The sequence below is a fragment of the Pteropus alecto genome, unplaced genomic scaffold, assembly GCF_000325575.1.
Source record: "Pteropus alecto unplaced genomic scaffold, ASM32557v1 scaffold13, whole genome shotgun sequence".
Taxonomy (NCBI): domain Eukaryota; kingdom Metazoa; phylum Chordata; class Mammalia; order Chiroptera; family Pteropodidae; genus Pteropus; species Pteropus alecto.
Genome location: NW_006434373.1, coordinates 8,507,898 through 8,527,712, shown reverse-complemented (window position 1 = coordinate 8,527,712; position 19,815 = coordinate 8,507,898). Strand labels below are relative to the sequence as shown.

At 34.6% G+C, this 19,815-nt stretch overlaps 1 protein-coding gene and 1 pseudogene across 1 annotated transcript in view; one reads left to right on the top strand and one right to left on the bottom strand.

Annotated features, from left to right (window-relative positions):
* The window catches only part of TPP2 (tripeptidyl peptidase 2), a 65,342-nt gene that overhangs the window by 5,021 nt on the left and 40,506 nt on the right, over positions 1-19,815 (top strand). The window contains exons 4-8 of the mRNA XM_025044981.1: positions 1,583-1,711; positions 9,812-9,907; positions 11,649-11,753; positions 13,790-13,914; positions 17,674-17,837. Coding sequence (XP_024900749.1) covers positions 1,583-1,711; positions 9,812-9,907; positions 11,649-11,753; positions 13,790-13,914; positions 17,674-17,837 — 619 coding nt within the window. The remainder of the gene's footprint in view (positions 1-1,582; positions 1,712-9,811; positions 9,908-11,648; positions 11,754-13,789; positions 13,915-17,673; positions 17,838-19,815) is intronic.
* LOC112477810 lies at positions 4,928-5,046 on the bottom strand (annotated as a pseudogene).

Here is a 19,815-nt window from a genome sequence, read left to right as displayed (position 1 = left end):
TGCTTCAGATTTCCTTTGCAAATCTATCCTAGGAAGACCCCAGAAGTGATTTTTCTCACAAAAGCAATTTGAAAATACTGTACTATTACTTGTAGTAGTCAGCATGGCCCAAATGAAACTTTATGGGCTGGTCAAGAAAGCAGACCTTAGGAAAATCAGTCTTAATGCTGAGTAATTAGTGTCAGATCATTCAGTAATTACATATTTAGTGCAAAACTGCGTAGGTTTTGGTAAATAAAATAGACGTTTTTGCTCTTATGAAGCTTCTAATAGTGGAAGTAGAGAAGGAGTCACCTGACTGACTACAAATTAAGTTCTATGGAGGAAACAAGGTACAATAAGAAAGAATAATCAGGTTTAGGATGGCGACCACTTAAAAGATCATAGGCCTTTCTGAAGGGGTGACATTTTAGTAGAAAACTGTAAGATGAAATTGGAATTCCTGTGGAAAGACTGAAGGGACAGAGAACTCCAAGCAGAAGGATGCTGTGCAAAAAGCTGTAAGGCAGGAAAAAGTTTGGCACATTCCAGGAATTGAAAGGAAACCTATGTGGTTAAAGTTGTGAGTGACTGGGAGTGGCCGGGGTCAGATCCGGCAAAAGCTTTTTATATGAGCACTCCGAATCCATTGCAGGGTGTTAAGCCAGCGTGTTAAGTGGAGGACTGGCATAATGCAGCTTGTTTTGTTACTGATTTTAGTGTGATCCAAGAATGAACGCAGAAAGACCTGTAAGGAGGCATCCGCATTATGAAAGCAAGGGAGGATGGTGGTGGAGGATACTCGTAGTGGAAATCAAGAGAAGGACTTGAACTATAGTTTAGAGGTAGAAAGAGGACTTTCTGACAGATTTTAACGAGTAAACTAAAGAGAAAAGGACTAAGTTTCTTGAACAACTGGATGTGTGTGGATTTCTTGAGATGACAAAGCCTGGAGAGAAAAAATTTTGAGTATTAAGTTTGAATTTGGACTTAGACCAAGTTTGAGTGCTTATTGTGGCATCCAGTAACATCCAAATGTTATCAGACATTTTTCCCCTAAAGTTTTGTACTTGTCCAACCCCAAGCTCACCTTCTTCAGATCTTTTCTCAAATGTTACATTCTCCATGAGACCTTTCTTGGCCAGCCTGGTTAAAATTAAAAGCCCCATGCCACCTGTCTCCTTTCTCTGCTTAATTTTTCTCTATAGTAATTATCATCACTTGATATATATTTGAATTATATGTTTATTGACTGTGTATAACATAAGATCTGTGAGGTTAGGGATTTTTTTGTATGGCTCTTTTCCCCCAGCACCTAAAACAAAGTGACCTGTAGTAAATGCTCAGAATACATTTGTTAGCTGAATATACGAAACCGTTTGAAGGATTCTGTGCTGTTTTCCATGACTAAATTTTCTTTTTAAGATTGTCCGGCTTTTGGCTTAAAACAATTCAGTTCTCTTTTTAAAACAAATGACATTTTATAGGATATTTTTATATATGTGTACCTATGCACATATATGCACACACAGGGGTTGGCATTGCTTTTTTAAGGTTAAAAAAGTTAAATACATAATTTGTATTTTCATTCTTTAATTTTTAGGTTACAACTGATGGAAAGCCAAAAATCATTGATATCATTGACACTACAGGAAGTGGTGATGTGAATACTGCTACAGTAGTAGAGCCAAAAGATGGTGAAATTATTGGTCTTTCAGGAAGAGTGCTTAAGGTTGGAGCTTTTATCTTTTTACTGAATTTTTTTTTTGTATTGTCACCTCAAACCGTCAATGCTTTTAACTTACATTTAATAGTATGGTAAGTATTAGTTAGCTATTGCTGTATAACAAATTACTCCAAAACTTTGTGGTTTAAAATAACCATTTATTTTCATAGTTTCTGTGAGTCAGGAATCTGGGTGTGACTTAGCTGGGTGCCTCTCATTCAGGATCTCTTCTGAGCTTGCCATCTACCAGGGCTGTGGTTTCATCTGAAGACTCAACTTGGGTGGGGAAGGGGTGTTTGTTTCCAAGCTCGATCAAGTGGCTATTGGCAGTCTTCAGTTCTTCACCATGAGGAACTCTTCATGGTGCTGCTTCACAACATGTAGATGTCTTCCCCCTGGGGGAGTAATCCAAGAGAAAGTGTCCAAAGTAGAGGCCGTGGTCTTTTCATAAATTAATCTCAGAAGTGACATCTCATCACTTCTGTTATGTTCTTTTCACTAGTTGTGAGTCATTAAAATTAACACACACTTGGAGGCAGGGAATTTTACAAGAGCATGAATACCAGCGGGGTGGGGGTCATTAGGGGCCGTCTTAGAAGAAGTCATTGTCTTGTTTGGTGGCAGGCTTAGAATTGAGGTATTTTATTTTTAATGTGGTTGCCAAATTCTAAATATGTTTAAGTTAAAAAGGAAAGGTAGGAAAAGTGACCAAGTGACCAAGTGACAGTTTTGCCTTCATCTTTTCTGCCCCTTATGAGAATTTGAACATGAAATATTTAGGCTTTAATAGTTGTGGACTTGTCTTATATCATGTACTTGGTAGAAAGGCTGGGGTAAGCTAACATGAAAAATAATTAGAAAACAAGCAGCAGTTCATGAAATAGTAGCTAATGAGTTTGTTAGATGGCAAGAATTTGTGATTCAGGACTCTTATAAACCAATAAGCGGAATTACTTTGGAAGAGACATTTGTGATTATTTATATTTAAGTCTTTTTATCTTTTACTATCTACCTAAATTATGTTTAGGCATTGTCTTTTGGATAAGATTGTCATGACAGTGAATTGGTTGTCTGTGCTATATAACATATTAACAAAAACTTTGCAGCTTAAAACCACATACATTCCTGCATTTATTACCTCATTGTTTCCATGGGTCAGGAGTCCAGGCATGGCTTTTTATGGCTGGCTGCTCAGGGTCTCACAAGAACTCAGTCAGGTGTTGGTTGGGACTGTGGTCTCATCTGAGGCTCCTTTTCCAAGTCCACATGGTTTTTTGAAGAATGTATTTTGTTGCAGCTGTAGAACTCCTGATAGCTCGTTTATTGAAGGACAGCAGAAGAATCTCTCTGATACCAGCTATGGCCTTAGTCTTTTTTTAAAAAAGCTAACCAGATTAGGTCATGTCCACCAGCCCTATCTCCCTTTTGATTGACTCAGTCATCTGATTAGGGATTGAAATTATATCTGAAATATCCCTTCACTTTTGCCATATTACTTACCATAACATAATCACAGGAGTGATATTCACAGATCCTGTCTTCACTAAATGGAGAGGACTATATAAGGGAACGGGTCATCTTAGAGTCTGCCTACCACAAGCAGACGGGAGGCATTAATATCCAGGTTTTGGTTCCTTTTCCATGTGTTAAGGACTAAATGTTTGTGTGCTCTCTAAATTCATATGTCGAAGCCCTAACACTCGATGTGATGATATTTGGAGATTAGGGTTAGGTGACAGGAGGGTGAGGCCTTAATGGGATTAGTGCTTTTACAAGGGAGAGTTGCGTGTGTGCACGCGCGCGTGCACGCGCGCGCTTCTCTCTCGTGCACGCGCACATGCTCTTTCTCTCTCTCTCTCTCTCTCTCCCCCACCCTTCTCTCCCCTTCTCTGTCTCTGTCTGTCTGTCTGTCTCTCTCTCTCTCTCTCTCTCTCTCTGTCTCTCTGTCTCTCTGTCTCTCTCCCCCTCTCCCCCTCTCCCCCTCTCTCTGTCTGTCGCTCTCTCCTCTCTCGCATGAGAGGACACAGTGAGAAAGCTGTGCCTGCAAGTCAGGAAGCGCGTTTCACCAGAGCCCGACCGTGGTGGCACCCTAATCTCATACTTCTGTCCTTCAGAATGGTGAGAAAATAAATTTCTAGCGTTTAAACCACCTGAGCTTATGGAGCTCATTCAAAATGACTAAGACACTAGGTGCTTTAAAAAAAAAAAATTGTAAACTGCAGGGAAATGAGTTTCTGCACATCTAAATTACTCTGAAGTTTTGCCTGTCTTCTCCAGGAAACAAAAACTTTTAATTTTTGAGTACATTTCAGAGAGAAACGTGGAGTTCTTATGAGTTTTATTACTGAGAAACTATAGAACACTCCAATTTAGTCAGGCATATTTAGAATCATATTAAGTATTATCCTTGATCATTTATTTTTAAATAGCTGTAGTAACTTATGCTTTTAATAAACACATAAACTGATAATATCACTAGTGCTCAAAAGTAAAATTATATGTACCATATATTGCTATTAAATAAGCTTAGAAAATTGATGTATCTTTTCTCAACTTGGTTATACTTCTTTAGATCTATAGTTAAGTATTCTTTTTAATTGTATTCAATATGTGCATAGTTTAAAAAGACAAATACTTGTAAAGCCTTCTAACAAGAAAAGTCAAGTCCCTTGCCCTACCTCCTCCCTTCCCCATCAGTTCCTGCCCAGTATTTCATGTATTGAATTATCTTCAGTTTTAAATAACATGCTAGTAGTTTTTATTTATTGAATTTTTTCTAGTTTTAGATTTTTTTTCTGTAGAATTAACATTAGAAGAAGAGGATTTAAACTCTCAGGTCCTTCATTTCTAAGATTTTCTTGCATTGTCTTTTGAGTTACTTCTACTATTTTTGCTGTTCTTTTACCTGGAACTTTCTTTAATTGAACATTGGAACTCTTGAGTTGATCTTCTAATTTTTTTTCACGTTTTACAACCTTTTCTTCATTACGTTTGTTTTTTTCTCTTAGAGATTTCCAAAACTTTTTCAACATTTTTTTTCCTAACACTTGTATTGAATTTTGTTAAATTTTCCCTATTATTTTTAATGGCAAAAATCTGTTCATGTTTACTCAACGTATGTGTAGATCATGTATGCAAAATTTCATCTGAGAATATTGTTTAAAAATTTTTTTGTAGTTCTTTGTTTCCACTCCTCTATTTTGTTTTTTGGTTTTTTTTTTATGCCTACAACACCCAGTCTTCCTAGGTGGTCTCCCATCCAAGTACTAACCAGGCCCAACCCTGCTTAGCTTTCAAGATCAGACAAGATCGAGCGTGTTCAGTGTGACATGGCCGTAGACTACTTCTCTTTTTACTTACCTTCCTCTTCCTCCCATTATTTTTTCTCTTCCTTTTCTCTTCATCTCCTGCTCCCTCCTTTTTTCTCCTCTTTCTCTCTCTGCCTTTCTTCTTGTGCTCTACTTTTTTACTTGAGAGTTTTTCTTCAGATATTGAATCATTCCTGGCTGTCTCTTACTTAGCAAGGCACATAAAAGGTGATTGGAAGCTCTCTCTACTTGTGCAGGGTTTGTGGTCTCAAGAAAAATGATACCTTTGTAGGAGACCCTAAGATATCAGTATATGGTATATTGATTTTTCTTTGAGATGCTCATTTACTTCAAAGAAGACCTTAGCCTGTTTGGCTTGGGGCTTGGCAGGAAATGTTAAAGATTAGCTTGGCTGTCAACATTGAGGGAATCAGCTTTGAAAGGTGCTTGGAGATTCTTATAGAATCTTCAGTATGTCTTGTCTCTCCCCTCTGCTGTGTAAACCTCTCTTGGAAGGTTGACATTCAAATTTCTCTCTGGTTCAGGTAGGGACATTTGCCCGGTTGGTCAGATGTGGCCAGGATGTGGGATGGGTGGCAGGAGTCTTAATTGTTACTCATACAAATTTTCCATCGGTCTTCTTGATTATAGCTCCCTTCTCCATTCAGACACAAAACATAACCCAATGTTAATGTGCGAACATTAACACACATGTTCAGTTAACTTTTTTCAAGGATATGCAGATGTTTAGATATTTTGCAGTAGTCATTAAAAAGAATAATATCACTAGTCACTGAGATTCTGGCTAGTTGGATCTCTCGGAACTCTCCAGTATACAATTTTTAGAAAGCAATACAGTAAAGTCTTTGATTTAACCATGCTTTGAGATTAATTAAATGTCTGTATTCTCTTTCAGCTTCTTCCAAATAGCCCATAAACTACTGATGGTTAATGTCCTATTCTCCCAGTTTAAGGTCAACTACTAGTTAAGTGGTTTGAACATTCAGTCATCTCATTCTCTAAGGATATTATTCATAGGTCTTTTTGAGAAACTAGTGGTCAGTTACTTTTTGCTGGTGCTACTCCCATGAGCAGATAGAAGCCAAAAAGAGAACGGAAGCATAAAACCTTTAATGATGAAATGTACAGGCATAAAGGAAAGTGTATAAAACACATATGTAGAGTTTAATTTATAGTTAAATTGAAACATTTTATCCACCACCCAGATAAGACAAAGAATATTGCCATGCTTCAGAAGCTTTCTGTGATCTCCTAGATTACAACTTATTTTGACTTTCGTATTATTTATTTGCTTTTCTTTATAATTTTACCACCTCTATGTGGATATATAAAATATATTACTGGTTTTGCCTATTTGTGAACCTTATATGAATAACCTCATTTATATATCATTTTATGTTGTCTTTCCCTGGATGTTTGTGAGATTCGTGAGATTCAGTCATGATATTGCATATAGTAATGATTTGTTCCATTTCATTGCTGTGCAATGCGCCATGGTCTGTATATACCACATTCTGTCCATTTTACAGCTGATGAACAGTTGAATTGTTTCCAGTTTAGGATTGTCATTAACAACATTCTTATATACATATCTTGTACACATGTGTGTAGATAGCTCCAGGATGTGTACCTATGAGTGGAATTGCTGAATCATGGAGATGAACTTTATTAAGTGATGCCAAACAGGTTTTCTAAGTGTTTGTACTAAAATACATTTCCACTGACAGGGTATAAGAGTTTTAGTAGTGGCACTAACAACACTTGGTATTTTTAGGCTTTAATTAAAATTAATTTGCAAATATGCTGGGAATCTAGATGTATCACATTACAGTTTTAATTTACATTTCTGTAATTACTAATAAGACTGAATATCTTTTCATATGTTGTTTAGACATTTGGATTTTCTCTTTTTGTGAAGTGCCTATTCAGATTTATTTGCCCATTTTTTTTCCTACTGAGTTGTCTTGTTTTTTTACTGATTTGTAGGATTTTGTTATATATTTTATATACTTATCCTTTGATTACATTTATTTCAGGTGTCTTCTCCCTTCCTATACATGTAATTTTTTTCTTTTTTTTTTTTTTTGATGAGTAGAAGTTCTTAAAATACAATGTAGTTGAATATCAATCTTTGCCTTTTTGTTAGGGCTTTTCATGTCTTAAAAAATTATTCTTCACCCTAAGATCGTGAAGATATTCTCCTATATTATTTTCTAAAAACTTTCACCATTTTTCTTTTCATATTTGTTTTAGAATTCACCTGGAATTGATTTTAGACTTAGTATGAAATGGGAGTCTTACATCCTTTTTTCCATCTGAAGACCCAATTGTCCCAACACTGTATTAAAATTCTATAATTTTCCTATTAATTTTTAATGCCTTCTTTTATTTTGCAACCTTCAAAATGTAGTGACTTTTGGCTTCTAAAGTCTCTTTTTCCATTCTCTTTGTTCTTTGGGAGTGTTTTTCTTCCCCTTATTCTATTTATAGTAGTGCTTTGGAAAGAGCACTGTGTTACTTGAAATTTTACTATATTTAACTTGAAGTCATTTTTTAAATCATCAGTATTTAGCCTTATGTATTAAAAAAAATGGTAAGTCTAGGTATAACGAATGACTTGGCCATATTTAGCACCATATTTAGATGTAGTGACAGCTAAAGAAGAGAGTATACATGTGTATTGGCAGTATTGGCTGACAAGTCTGAAATACTTGAGGCCAAAAAAAAAGTAACAATTTTATTGCATGGAACATGAACACTAAAGATGACATTTGGCTCTTTGAGGAAATGTTCAATTCATTAGGCATCCCATCTTGAAAAGGATCAGGGAAAAGAGTAGTAATTAGTAATAAAAGAGATTCAGTTCCTCATGAAAAATCAGTCTTATTATGTTGTAGTTACCATGTAATTAAAACAATTTTAAAGATATCACTTTAAAGTGAGCAAAATATAAAGCTTTGATTCTTAGACTGAAAATAGCTTCATTTTATAGAATACTCAAGTGGGTAAAATGACATTCCATAATTTCCTCACAAAGTTAGCTTTATTCTAACTTGTTTAAGGTTCAATAGCAGAACCATGATTATAACATTTATTTTGACTTTTTTTTTTAGTTTAATTTTTGTGACTTACTAGTCTTTGAGAAGTATGTAGTTGCATGGACTCTGCAGATATAATTAAATATAAATTATATCTATTGGATTATTTTTATTGTATTACATACTTTTTAAGTAATAGTGATTAAATATGCCTTAATAGCTGTTTTTCTTTAGCAGTTATTTTACTTAGTTTTTCCATTTAATCCTTTGATAGTTCAAGGCTTTTTGTAATCTCGTGCCACAAAGAAGTTGCCACTAGCCTAGTGTTACAAAGCCATCTGTGAAGTGGCACACCTGAGATAAAATATTCTAAATTTGCTAACTAGTGACTAACTGTTGTTACAACCCTTTAGTATTATGTCACAGGCTGTTGCAAGAACATTAGAGTTAAGAATTCCTATTTTGTAAAGAAGGTTGATAAGTTTTGAATGAAAAGTGAAAGTTTGTATGCCAACATAGTTGAAATTTCACATACTCCAGACATCCATTCAGAAATGATTACTGATAGGCAGGCTTTTTAAAAGTCAGTAGATCTTTGAACTTCTGTGAATGATTGTTTTCCTTTATTTAGCTGTGAGAAAATTTTTTTCTAAAAATTTCCTGCCTGGGGGATAATTTGATGAAGGACATGCGGATGAGTGACTTAAAGATGTTGCTTATGAGATTGATGAATCAACCAACTTTGAGTGATGGTAGTTCAGCCTCATAATGTATACACATTTAAAAGCTGTTTTTAATGACCATGGGCCCTGTGATTATAAAGAGTATGACTATTCCACATTTTCTTGATTGACATTTCAAGTTGGTTGATGTTTAGTGCATTTTATTATTCATTTGAATCATAAGGTAGGCATTATTTTCTTCCTTTTACACATGATAAACAAGTAGCCTGCAGGTGTCACTTAGTTAGTAGAGTTTGGATTCACAGCCAGGTTTATCTGACTTTAAATCACATGTCCTTTACCCTGAATTTTTTGGTTTCCATGATACAACTAGATTCTAGTTTTCGTTTCAACCTTCCTATTGTTCAGGCAAACAATTTGATTTCTTTTTCTTCTTTGCTTTCTCTGTTTGTAAACTGGCGTAGTCTTTACATCATTCTGTTAATTAAAAGTTTTAAGTGTTGTTTTTAAATACTTTGAGATAGTTGAAAGATTTATAAGATGTTATATATAATTAAAAAGATTTTGTAGAGCTTTTTTTTTAAGAACTCAAAGAGCACTTATTTAGTTTCTAAGCGTTATCCCTGTTGTATCTTAGAGCCGAGTGAAGTTCTTGTTATTAATAAGTAATCTAAGGGTAGAGGGGTTCTGTAAATTGTTTTCTCTCCTGACTAGTTTATGAGCAGTAAGTGGTGAACAAGAGGTGAGGTCATTAGTGCTTTAGAACTAAAGATCTTAGTGGTTTAATGAGGTTGCATATGTTACAAGCTCTTTATAAACTGAAGCATTGTATAAATGAAAGCTATTCTAGGTGAACCATCTTATTTATGGATGAGATAGAAGAGCCAGAGAGGTATCAAGTGGCACCTTAGAATATTAGAAATAGTGCTCTAATACATGAGCCTTCTCATCCAAGTCGAGCCATTAGGATAGAAGTGAAATACCTTTTCCTCCAGTAGTAAATCATTGGAATTGGGAATCATTTAGTGGATCAGTAATTTACTTTATTTTTTATAGATTCCTGCAAGCTGGACAAATCCCTCAGGCAGATATCATATTGGCATAAAAAATGGCTATGACTTCTATCCAAAGGCTCTCAAAGAAAGGATACAGGTAATGTACAATCTTATATCAATGACTTCTTTTTCAAATTTTATTCTTCCTGAAGACAAAAATTTATAAAATCTCACTCTTAATTATTTTGGAGGATAATAGGCTTTCAAACAATGATTGCTTAAAGAAACTGTTCAGTGGAATGTTAAATGTTACCAATTTAAAAATCATGGTTCTTAATCTTGAATACATGGATAAACTTAGGGAATATGTGAATACACTGATATTATATTCAAATTTTTGTGTATTTGTGTTTTTCAAGGAGATGGAGTATAGCTTTCATTGGATTTTTGAAGGACTTTTTTTTTTTTTTAACCTCAGAAAGACTGGACAGTTGATTTAAAGTCCGGACTGCCTTATTTATTCACATTCCTATAGTTTTTATGACCATTTGTCCTGTTTTACTATTTAACTAGTCTTCTTGATGCCAGTCGTCATTTAGTATTAAGGAAAGGGTTACTCAAACCTGAAGCAGCTGACATATAGGAAACACAAGTCTGTAAATCATTGTGATACGGAGCCTGCTTTAAAACAGCACTCTTCAGTAGACCTTTCAGTTATGATGGAAATGTTCAAAATGTTCAATATCAATATGGTAGTCACTATCGAGAACTTGAAATGTGACTAGTATGACTAAGAAATTGAAATTTTAATTTTATGTGATATTTTAAAATTTAAGTTTAGGAACATATAGTTAGTGGCTCCCATATTTGGCAGTGCCACTGTAGAAGGCTGCTATATTCTAGTAGCTGATACAGACAGGGTCAGGAATTCAACTGTAAAACAAGATGTAATCTTCGAAAATTAGCCTGATAGATAAGAACTCGGGCCCTGTTATCTAATCATAATATTATTATTTGCTTCTCCAGGGGTCTGTGAACCATAGGAAGTTACTCGTTGTATTACATATATAACCATTACTTATTAGTCAGATTCCAGTCATTCTGCCAAAAAAAAATTATTAAAAAATAATGCACATAACTTTTATTGGATATCATTTTATTTAAAATTTTCAGAGTGAAACATAGATAGCACAATATTTTTATGCACTATATTAAATTTAATCAATTGTGTTAAGATACAAATTATCATCTAAATATAGAGTAGTAAAGTTAGAGCTAACCCTCTTCCTTAGCTCAGTCAAGTTGATTATTTTATTGGAAAGGATTTCTTTTAACTAGTAGACTTCCATTGGGAGGCACTATGGGATAAAGACAGTGGAGATGAAAGAAGACCAATTTCAGTAACAAACTCGTCAAGTCAAAGAGGATCGGAAAAAAATAAGCTAGAGAGGGAGGAAATTGAGGAAGCCTGCATGTCCGTCAAAATGCAGCTACAGTCTTACTCCTGTCCTTGCTTGCTCTTGGCTTGAGACATGTCTGAGTTCTGTAATGTCCCAGAATACAGTATTTTCTTTTACTTAAATGACTGAGAATTCAGTTATTAGACATAGTATTTTTTATTCTTGGAAGGATTTATTCTTGGAAGCTTACGTTGTATAAAAATGCATTTGGATGTGCCTTGGTAAACTTGTTCTCTTAAAACCCAGGTGCAGTGAATTAACTAATCAGTTTTTAATAACTGATTCATTGTTTTATCAACTTGATCATAATTTTTTTTAACCTCTATGAGAATTGTGTAGCATCACAGCTAATAACAATTAAGTCCACATGAATTGGCTGTTTAGGTTTACCTGAATATTTGTCAACCTTATCGTGAGGTAATTTTTCTGTCTTTGCAGAAAGAACGGAAGGAAAAAATCTGGGACCCTGTTCACAGAGTGGCCCTGGCAGAAGCCTGTAGGAAACAGGAAGAATTTGATGTTGCCAACAATTGCCCTTCTCAAGTTGGTGCTAGTCGTTTTTATTTACATGTTACCATAGAACCATATGCCATAGAATTCTTAGAGAATTAATAGACTGTTTTTTCATAAGTTTTAAGTTGTTTAGTTTTACTAATTTTTTCCTTATTATTTGGAATCAATTCACATGTGTATCAGTTTTTAAAAACTTCTTAATGAGTGTCCAGTACAAATATGTACAAGGGCATAAATCACGTATGTAGTCATGAATTATCGCAAAGTGAACACTCTCATATTCGCAAACTTCATCTTGTATCTCTTCCTAGTTATTACTTTCTTCTTCCTTCCCAAAAGAGACCACCATCCTGACTTATAACACTCTTGAATGATTTTGCCTTTATAGGCAAAATCATTCAAGAGTGTTATAATGGAATCATATAGTAAAATGGGATCATACAGTGTGTGTTCTTTTGTGTATAGCTGCTTTCATTCAGTTATTGGTGAGACACATCCCCATTTTTTGGGGGGGCATTGAAGTAGTTTGTTCACTTTCCTTGCTTTGTGATGGATGTGTTACAATTTAGATATCCCTCTGCAGGTTAGTATTTGCTTCGTTTTTAGTTTTTGGCTATGAAGAAAATGCTGTTTTGAACACATTTTTGTATGTCTTTTGGTGGGTCATAAAATGGTCATACCAATTCATAGTCCCACAGAAAGTATATGACAGTTCCCATTGTTCTGCATCGTTAAATAGCCAGTAAATTTTTTTAAATCAATTTATAAAATTAAAATAATGTCTTGGTTTATTATGTAAATATGTGCTAGTTGTAGAAACTTATGGACAACACAGGTATATAAAATAGCAAGTGAAAGCCTCCAAAGTAACACCCCTTAGGAATGGTAACAAAAACTCTGTTTTTTCTTCTGAAGTTTAATTCATGCATGTACCTTTTCCTAATCAAAAAAGGAATCATATTAGTGATTCTGAACCCTGCCTGGCTGCATATTAGAATCATATGAAGAGCTTTAAAAGTGCCAATGCTTGTGCCCTGAGAGGAGCTGAATCAAAACTTTGCAGGCAGGCAGACATTTTTAAAAGCTACCCGTGAACTTTAACAAGTAGGGTTGAGGACCACTGGCCTATATAAATCTGTATACACATTTAACTTATATTTACTTAATCTGTGTACAGTATCCTTTTTTAACGCCATATAATTTTTTATTAAATTACTATTTATCCTGACTCGGCCTCTTTTTAGACACATTAAATATAGTATTTTAAGAGGTATGTATATTCACCTAACTGTATAAAAGAGGAATCTAGATTTAATTATCTGTTTTCTTTTGCATACCAAAAATGTCTATATAATTGTCTTTTTTTTCTTTAAGGAGGATAAGTGTTGAATATGTTGAATAATTAAAAACAAAGCACGACTTAAGCTTTTTGGAACATACAAAAATTAAATTTTTATTTACTAGGACTATTAAGGATGAATTAGTCTAATGTAGTATATAGTTTAAAAATACTTAAGTTGAAGCATATGAAATTCTCATTTTTGTTGATCAGAAAGGTTAAATAGCAGCTTGTATGTACATGGTCATGAATATAGTATGTATTTAACTTAGCATATACTAAAAGAGATAAGATAGTTTATGGTTTCTATTATTTGGCATTTTAAGTGGAAATGGTCACGATATGAAAATTCTGAAAGTCTATAGATAACCTGTTTTATAGCAACATTTGGAAATGAGTTATGGAGATTACAGATACGTGACCAACACATATCTTGGCCAAATGATATCACCAACGTGTAACACATGTAACAGTGTCCTTCCCAAAGTGGGTGGAGTGAGTGACCGAATGAGATAGATTGAATAAAAGAAGTATTTTTTAAATGTTTAATATGTTAATATCTGCATCATTAAATTGAACTATAAGTTGTATAGATATGAAAAGAAAATTTTCTTACATTTTTTCAGGGTGAAATGGCTGTTGGGCCACACTGTGTCTTTGGTTGTATGTTAATATAACTTCAAGTGTATAAAATATACTGATATTAATGTATGTTCTAATTAATTAGGCAAATAAACTAATCAAGGAGGAGCTTCAAAGTCAAGTGGAATTGCTAAATTCTTTTGAGAAAAAATATAGTGATCCTGGCCCGGTATATGACTGTTTGGTATGGCATGATGGTGAAGTCTGGAGGTAAACTTTATGTAATTCATAGCTCTTCAAAGTATTTTTATCTATTCTGAAGAACATTAAATCTTCAGAACCATCCAGAGTTTTGGTTTATGTGACATTAATATCACTAAGCAAAACTGTTTGAGAGCCAAATTGACTTAGGGTACTTTTGGACAAGCATTTTGAACTTCTTAGTATTTTAGACACTAAACCTAACCCTTATGTGTTTTAAAGAAACTTATTTCACTAACCAGATAATTATCGTTAACCAGGTAGTAGCGGGTTGATCATTGGTACATGTTGAAGTTTTTCTGATTGAAGCTGGGCCACATGAGAAGTAACTGCAGGAGACTTATAGAGCATCTACTTTGGGTGAAGGAGAGTTGAGTGAAGGTATTTCAGTGGAGACAGGGAGCTAGGTTGAAGGGAGGCAGTATAATAGTGTTCATTCTCTGAGATGGAATCCTAGCGTTGTGACCTTGAACAATTTATCTACACCTCTCTAAACCTGTTTCCTCATCTGTTAATTGAGGTAATAATTGTACCTTCCTAGAGGATTTCATGAAAATTAACTTTGGTGTTTCTAGGCACAGTATGTACTCAAATGACAGCTATTACTGCTGCTGCTACTACTACTAATAATAATGGTGATTTACACCAAGTTACTTATCATGTACATTTTCAGTTTCTTTCTTAGTGAATTGTACACTGCAAGTGTGTTTCTTGGAGTTGGCTACTATGGCCTCTTCAGTTACTCTCTGCATGGAAATAGGAATATGTTCTTAATATAGATATTTTGGCATATATATGGTTTAGGGTACCTGCAATAAACCAAAGACCTTTTTAAAATTGAAATCAAGAATATTTTCGTAGTTTGAGTCCCTGCTCATCTACAAAAACTCATTTGCCCAGATGTATCAGATACAGAACAAGATATGATGACTTGATTACTTTTCTCAGATCGTTTACATTACAGTACAGTCTTAAAGGAATGCTTTCCTCTCATAAATGTGGGTAATCACTCATCTCTGACAACGTGTACATAAAATTTTCAGTTGAGTGAGACGTGCCTGCTCCCCTTGGGATTGAAATTGTTAATAAAATAATTTGTGTATTTCAGTCAGATGATATTAATTGTTAATGCAATGTTTTGTGTGTGTATTCAGGTATGTGTGTATATGCAAGTGTCCACACATTTGTGAACAATTTTTGTCTAAATGCTTTGCAGAAAGCTTCGGTCATAATGTTTGTAATATAAAAAGTATTCAAGCATATGGTTTAGCAAACTTTGGTGCATCCACCATGTGGTGTAACATGATAAACTCATTCTCAGTGATAAGGCTCAGGTGAATTGTAGTGTGGGAGAGGAGGCAAGGTTAAATGTGAGGAAAATATTAAATATAAAACTGAGTACATGTGGGAAACATATACTTCAAAATATACTACAAAAGAACTTAAAGAAATACTATAAAGTTAGCAGGGATTGGTTAGTGGGGCAATAGGTGGTTTCAGTTAAAGTATTTTCTACATATAACTGAAAAGACTGCAGGAATTTGGGGTCAGAATGTCAAAGGTGTCAGCCAGTATATGTTTCCAAAAGGTTTATTGGTCTTTAAGGCAGTTGACACAGTAAATGATACACTATAACAGTTTGTCAACAGCATTCTAAGACATCTTTTAGAATTTTGTATGTTGGAAATGAAATTTAATCAAACATTAAATGAAATATAATCTGAAATAATTAGAGTAACATTTTAGAAAATGTTATAATGAGTGAAAAATGCAGCAAAATCATGCTTTCAGATGCTACTAGAAATAATTTAACCTTTTTTTTTTTTTTGGCATCATACTGCATATCATGTAGAGCTTTAATACCCCCCTCCCCCCCTCAATCTCAGAGGTAGATCCAGAATTTTTTAGGAGAATCTTGAAGATGCCAAATTATCTAAGGCAAACCTAGATACTGTCTTTTCAGAAATGCCAACCATTTCTTAGAGAGGCCAAAGTGGCCTTAAGTACCATGTGTTTGTTTTTACAAAGAATGTTAAGTGTGCCTTCCCCCTGCCACATTTACACTGATCGTTGGACCCATATCTCTGCACTTAGCAAGTATCCTAATATAACTGTACTCTTAATTTGCTAGGATGTATAGGGTTAACTCAGCGTCACTCCATATAGAGCAACAACTAGTAGAGAGAAACAGTATATGTTAATAGATTACATAAAGGAAAGACCATTCATTGGTTTCTTTTCAGTAGTTTTTGATCTTGTTATCCCAGGGTTTTGTTTGGTTGGCTGATGGTTTTGTTTGTTTTTTGAGATTTTGATGAAAGCTGTGGATTTTTTCCATAGGAAATTGAACAAAGTGGTATATTAAAAATGTTTAGAAATTTGTAACCCCAAAACCCCTTTTCCTACCACCTCTCTCACATGTAAACTGTTCCTGAAATTAAACCAACCAGACCTTCAGAAAGTTATAACCTTGTACCACATTCATATTTGTCCTCTGTAGGGTTATTTAGTGAAGTCATTAAATTTTATATTACGATAGTGTGCTTGAATTGTTGAGTCACTTCATGTGATTATAAGAAACTGATCTGTGAAATGCATCACTGTATTTGCACTGAGAATGTTCTTGAAGGTGTTGATTCACTCATTCTTTCATCATTTCGCAAATATTTGAATAGCTTCTTTGTACCAGGTAGACTCTAGAAGCTACTCCATGGACTCTAGACTCTGTGGAAGCAAGTATTAGCAACAGCTGAACCTGTCTAGGAAGCATCAAGAAAGATTTCATTGAAGGATTACCGAAAGTTAGCTAAGCTAAGACAGGAAAGGGGGTTGAAGGTTAGAGAAGAAAGATCTAGAGGACAAGAGAGGAACTGTTAGAAATTTAGTGTATGATGGTCTGGGTGAAAGAAAAGGAGGACATCTGAGATGATTTCCAGGATGGATACTAACCATACATTTTGGAACCAAAAGTGCTACTCTTTCTAGCAAAAGTGGAGGATTTGATGGCATACGTTTTACCTACTAACTTCAGTCCTAATGCCATTTGATAAGCTACTTGTTTTCTCTTTGCCTAATTTTGCTTACAAGTGTTTAGTCTCATATCTTGCTACATTAAATGTCTTTTTTTGAAATATAAATAATTTTACATTGGGGTATACATAAAAACAAACTAACAATTTCAGAGATCTTCTTTCCATATTCCTATAGCTTGTTAATGAAATACACACTTTAGTATTTATCATAAATGCCCTCTGTTCAATTAAAAAGCTAAAATAGGGAAGAGCAGAGAGGACAACCATAAAACTATGTAGAAAATGCTTTTTGTAAAAAATAAGTGTTTGCCCAAAGCTGTTATACCTGTGGGACCAAGACTTGATATAGTTCTAGTTTCAAGAAGCTGGCATGCGCTGTTGGATTCCTGAAGCCGATTCTAGAAGAAGCAAGGAGTAAGGCCTAGGCTATGCGTCAGAATCATCCTAAACTATTCTAAAGCTCTAGGCTAAGCTTTGGTCTAATTTCTTCAGTGGCTATAAGGTTTTCTGCCTGGAGTTTTGTGATGGACAGTGTTCCTAAAGCCCTTTGTTACATGGCTCCATTTAACGGCTTTTCCTCTAGATGACTATGAAACAAGAGTCTAAATCAGGCGGTTACTATGTTCGTTGTGGTAGAAATAGAGTAGTAAGAAGATACCTGAGAAACAATATTATGTGATTTGGGGAGAAGTAAGAAAATAGATAAACTTCATTATCCTATATTCTCAATTTACAGAGCCTGCATTGATTCAAATGAAGATGGGGACTTGAGTAAATCTACTGTATTGAGAAACTACAAAGAAGCCCAAGAATACGGCTCTTTTGGCACAGCTGAGATGTTAAATTATTCCGTTAATATATATGATGATGGAAATCTGCTTTCCATTGTGACCAGTGGAGGTATTCTGTTTCAGACTTGCTAATTAGAGATAAATTTACAAAGTGAAAGATGGTAAATTCCAATAGCCAAAACTAGCCTTTTAGAGAATTAAGTAATCTGGAGAATACAACTAAAGAACTAGGTCTAGAATAATAAATGTTATTTGATTCTGTGGCAAGATGTTGTCTTTTAAAGTTGTAATCATGTAGGATCCATTTCAAGAGTACCAACATGGTTTAACCACCAAATATCCATAAACATAATTCATCTTAAGAACAATAATGTCAGTTCTAATTATTAACCCTTGAGAAATTCCAACTTAAAAAAAAAATTAGCACAGAATGCTATAGTGAGGATCTTTTTACCTGACTCTTTGTACTGTAGGGTGTAACTGTCTAAATACCCATCAACAAAGGAATAGATTTTTTAAAAAACTTGTTCATACTGTGGAATGTTATATAGCTATCAAAATGGGTAAATCTACATAATACACATATTCATAAATCTCAAATACATAAATTTTAATAAAATTGATGATAAAACATTTGTGTAAAATATGCCAAATAATACTATACAATGTTTATAGATAAATGTGTTTGGTAAAAATAGATGGAAAGAGTATATATACCAGCTTCTGGATAGTGGTTACTACTGGTGAAGGGGCAAAGAGAATGAAGTAGGCAGGCTTTAACTATTGTCTCCCTCCCCTGACTTTATTGCAACATAGCCAAAGTACAATAAACAGCATGTGTGTACATGCACACATGTATGTGTGTGTATATACATAAACAATTTGACAGGTTTTGATGGATGTGTACACCCAGGAAACCATCACCTCAGGCAAGATAATGAGCATACTCATTACCCCCACAAGTTTGCTTGTCTTTCAGCCCTGTCTCCACCCACATCCCCAGGTAGCCTCATGTTTTCTGTCATTCTAAATTATTTTGCATTTCTTAGAATTTTACATAAGTATAATAAAAAACAGTTTTTTTGCCTGTTGTATTTCAAGTAGTGGTTTGAAATTCTCCCATATTATGATTAGAAATAGCTTGTTCCTTATTGATGAGTAGCGTTTCGTCATGTGGATATACCCTGGTTTATCCATTCATCTTGATGGACATTTGGATTGTTCCGACATTTATGTACAAGTCTCTGTGTGGAAATATGTTTTTGTTTAATTTGGACTGATTTCTGAGAGAACTGGTTAGTTATGTAGGTCTATATTTAGCTTCTGAAGAAACTTCCAAGCTGTTTTCCACAAGGGCTGCACCCTTCCACATTCTGCCAGCAGAGTGTGAGTGCCCTAGAAGCTCTACACTCTAATCCACAGACGGTGTGATCACTTTGCTTAAGTTTAGCCACGCTAACTGCTAGGTGATGGTAACAAGGTGTTTTGGGGGGAGAAAGTTACATTAAAATCCAACTTTCCTGGAATTTTGGAAAAAATAAGGGAAGAATTGGTAACATTGGGTCCATTATCTTATGTGGCAAGTTATCTAGAGCAGAAGAGTCTCAGCATTGTAGCAGATTCAGTTTAAAGTCTTATGTGCTCTCATTTCTACTGGAGCTCCAACTTCTCTAGTGTCACCCAAACATTAAGGTCCAATGCCATGTGTCATTTACCATTGCGCTTGTATTGTTGTTTATCTGACAGTAGCGGGATATTTCTCTCTATCCATGTCTTTTAAGAAACATTTTCACTTAAAGGTCTAGTTTTTTTTAGTTTTCATTTTACTTTGTTGATATATAACATATGTAAATAAAAGTATACAAATCATAAATTACACACGCATTGAATTTTCACAGAGTAGACACCTCTGTAACCACGACCCAAGTCAAGAAATAAAATATTGTCAGAGTCCCCATCATGTCTCTTCCTAACCACTAACCTACGCTCCCTGCTCCCAAAGTTAACTACTGTCCTTATTTCTGTCAGCACATTAGTTTGAGCCTTCTGGTGTTGCTATTTTTGTACGTCAGAAATGATTAAGTAGT